Consider the following 2357-nt stretch of genomic DNA (forward strand, 5'->3'; position numbering starts at 1 on the left):
TCTGGGACAAAATCAGCTGGGTGGGAGAGGGGATTGAGCTGAAGTCTTTGGTAAGTGACAATCTGGAGAGGGGGGGAAACTGGAGGGGCAGAATATCTACACTGGAGGGTTGGGGCTGATTTGGGTGCAGCCTCGGACCAGCTGCAGGTGTGGGGTCAGAGGAGCAGCTGGTTTGGCTTTGCCAGCTCTCAGAGATGGGGTGCAGCTCCAGAGAGCCTCTTTGCCCTTCCTGTCGCCTTCCTGCAGGATCTCAAAGAGCCACGAGGAGCTGCTGGTCCCTCCCACGCCGTGCCATGCCAAGACAAACGTCATGTTCCTCAAAACCCACAAGACTGCCAGCAGCACCGTGCTCAACATCATGTTCAGGTTTGCAGAGAGGCACAACCTCACTGTGGCCCTCCCTGCTGACCAGCTCCTCCACCTGGGCTACCCAAGCACTTTCATGGCCCACTTTGTGGAGGGCTTTGAAACCACAGGCCAGAATTACAACATCATGTGCAATCACCTGAGGTTTAACCCCTTGGAGGTAAGAAAGAGCCGCGACACCTGAGGAGAAACTTGGTTGGGACAGGACTAACTGTGGTGGTGTTCACAAGGGTCCCAGGACGAGGGAAGGGATGGGGATCTTGACTCCATGATTCAGAAGGCTGACTTATTATTTTATTATATATATCAGAAGGCTGATTTATTATTTTATTATATATATTATATTAAAAGAAAATTAGATATTAAAACTATTCTAAAAGAATAGAAGAAAGGATTTCATCAGAAGGCTTGCAAGGAATAGAAAATAATGGAATGAAAATAAAATCTTGTGACTCACCAGAGAGTCTGAGACAGCTGAACTGTGATTGGCCATTAATTAAAAACAACCACATGTGACCAATCAAAGATGCACCTGTTGCATTCCACAGCAGCAGATAATTATTGTTTTTCTTTTCCTCTGAGGCTTCTCAGCTTCTCAGGAGAAAAAAATCAGCAGAATTTCATAAAATATGTCTGTGACAGACTAATCTCTTCTTCCTCCCACAAACAGGTGAAAAAGGTGATGGCAGCCAACACCTTCTACTTCTCCATCCTGAGGAACCCCATCCCTCTGCTGGAGTCTTCCTACATCTACTACAAGGACTATGTGCCTGCCTTCAGGAGCTCCAAGGACGTGAACGAGTTCCTGGAGTCACCCACGAGGTATTACCAGCCAGCAGATCACAGGAGGAACATCTACGCCAGGAACATCATGTGGTTTGACTTCGGCTACGACAACAATGCCGACGATGACACCAACTACACCCAGGCTGTCCTGGAGCAGATCGAGCACAACTTCCACCTCATCCTGATAGCAGACTACTTTGATGAGTCCATGATCCTCCTGAAGCACACTTTGTGCTGGGATCTGGATGATGTCATTTACTTCAAGCTCAATTCCAGGAGCCAGGACACGGTCCAGACGTTGACTCCGGAAAGTGAGGAGCAGATAAAAGCCTGGTGCTCGCTGGACTGGAAGCTCTACCTGCACTTCAACCAGAGCTTCTGGAGGAGGATTGAGGAGACCATAGGGCTGGAGGTGCTGGAAAAGGAGGTGGATCACCTGCGGAGCAGACAGAGGGAGCTCATGGAGACTTGTCTGTCAGAGCAGGAGGCAGTGAGGAAGGACCACATCAGGAATAAAGCTCTCCTGCCTTTCCAGTCAGGGGCTGCAAATATCCTGGGCTACAACCTCAAACAAGACTTGGACAACACAACTCTGAGAACCTGCCAGAAAATGGTCATTCCAGAGCTCCAGTACACCTCCTACCTTTATGCTGTCCAACACCCGCACAAGAAGAGGAAAGATGTGGGATTGCCATTGCTGTGGACCAGTCTCCAGGAGAAGATGCAGCTCCCAGGGCCCAACTAGGACGTGTGGCAACCCACTGTGGCTTCCCACTGCTTTGCATCCCCCTTTGTCTGACATGGAACTGCCCCACAGGACCCTTGTGCATGAGGGGGAGGCACTGGGGGCTTTGTTGAGGGACACCAAGTTGGTGGTTGGTCTCTTTTTGGGGACCTTGAGCCAAAGGCTTTGCATTGTCCAGGCGCTGGGTGATCCCACCTGGCTGCTCCTGGCTGGAGGGAGCCCGGCTGGCTGCAGCTGGCCAAGACATTCCAGCCTCTTAATCATTAATCAGGAGCATGATCATTTGCCTTCATTTGGTTTTATTTGATATCCACCGCGGCATCAGTCTGGTCACAGCTCGCTGGAGCAGGTCCTGACTTTGGAGGGTTTAGGGGAGGGAAGTGAGGGGGCTGTGACAAGGGGACACAGGGGAGATGGTGGCTGTGACAAGGGGACACAGGGGAGATGGTGGCTGTCCCAT

General features: G+C 50.8%; 1 protein-coding gene across 1 annotated transcript in view; it reads left to right on the forward strand.

Moving 5' to 3' along the window:
- Positions 1-2006, forward strand: part of GAL3ST2 (galactose-3-O-sulfotransferase 2) — a 6588-nt gene extending 4582 nt beyond the window's left edge. The window contains 2 exon segments of the mRNA XM_054283038.1: positions 247-526; positions 1037-2006. Of these exon segments, the coding sequence (XP_054139013.1) occupies positions 247-526; positions 1037-1897 (1141 nt within the window). The 3' untranslated portion in view covers positions 1898-2006.
- Positions 2007-2357: the final 351 nt, after the last annotated feature.

The sequence above is a fragment of the Melozone crissalis genome, unplaced genomic scaffold, assembly GCF_028551555.1.
Source record: "Melozone crissalis strain CALT ecotype California unplaced genomic scaffold, PUWL_Pcris_2 ptg000034l_1, whole genome shotgun sequence".
Lineage (NCBI taxonomy): Eukaryota > Metazoa > Chordata > Aves > Passeriformes > Passerellidae > Melozone > Melozone crissalis.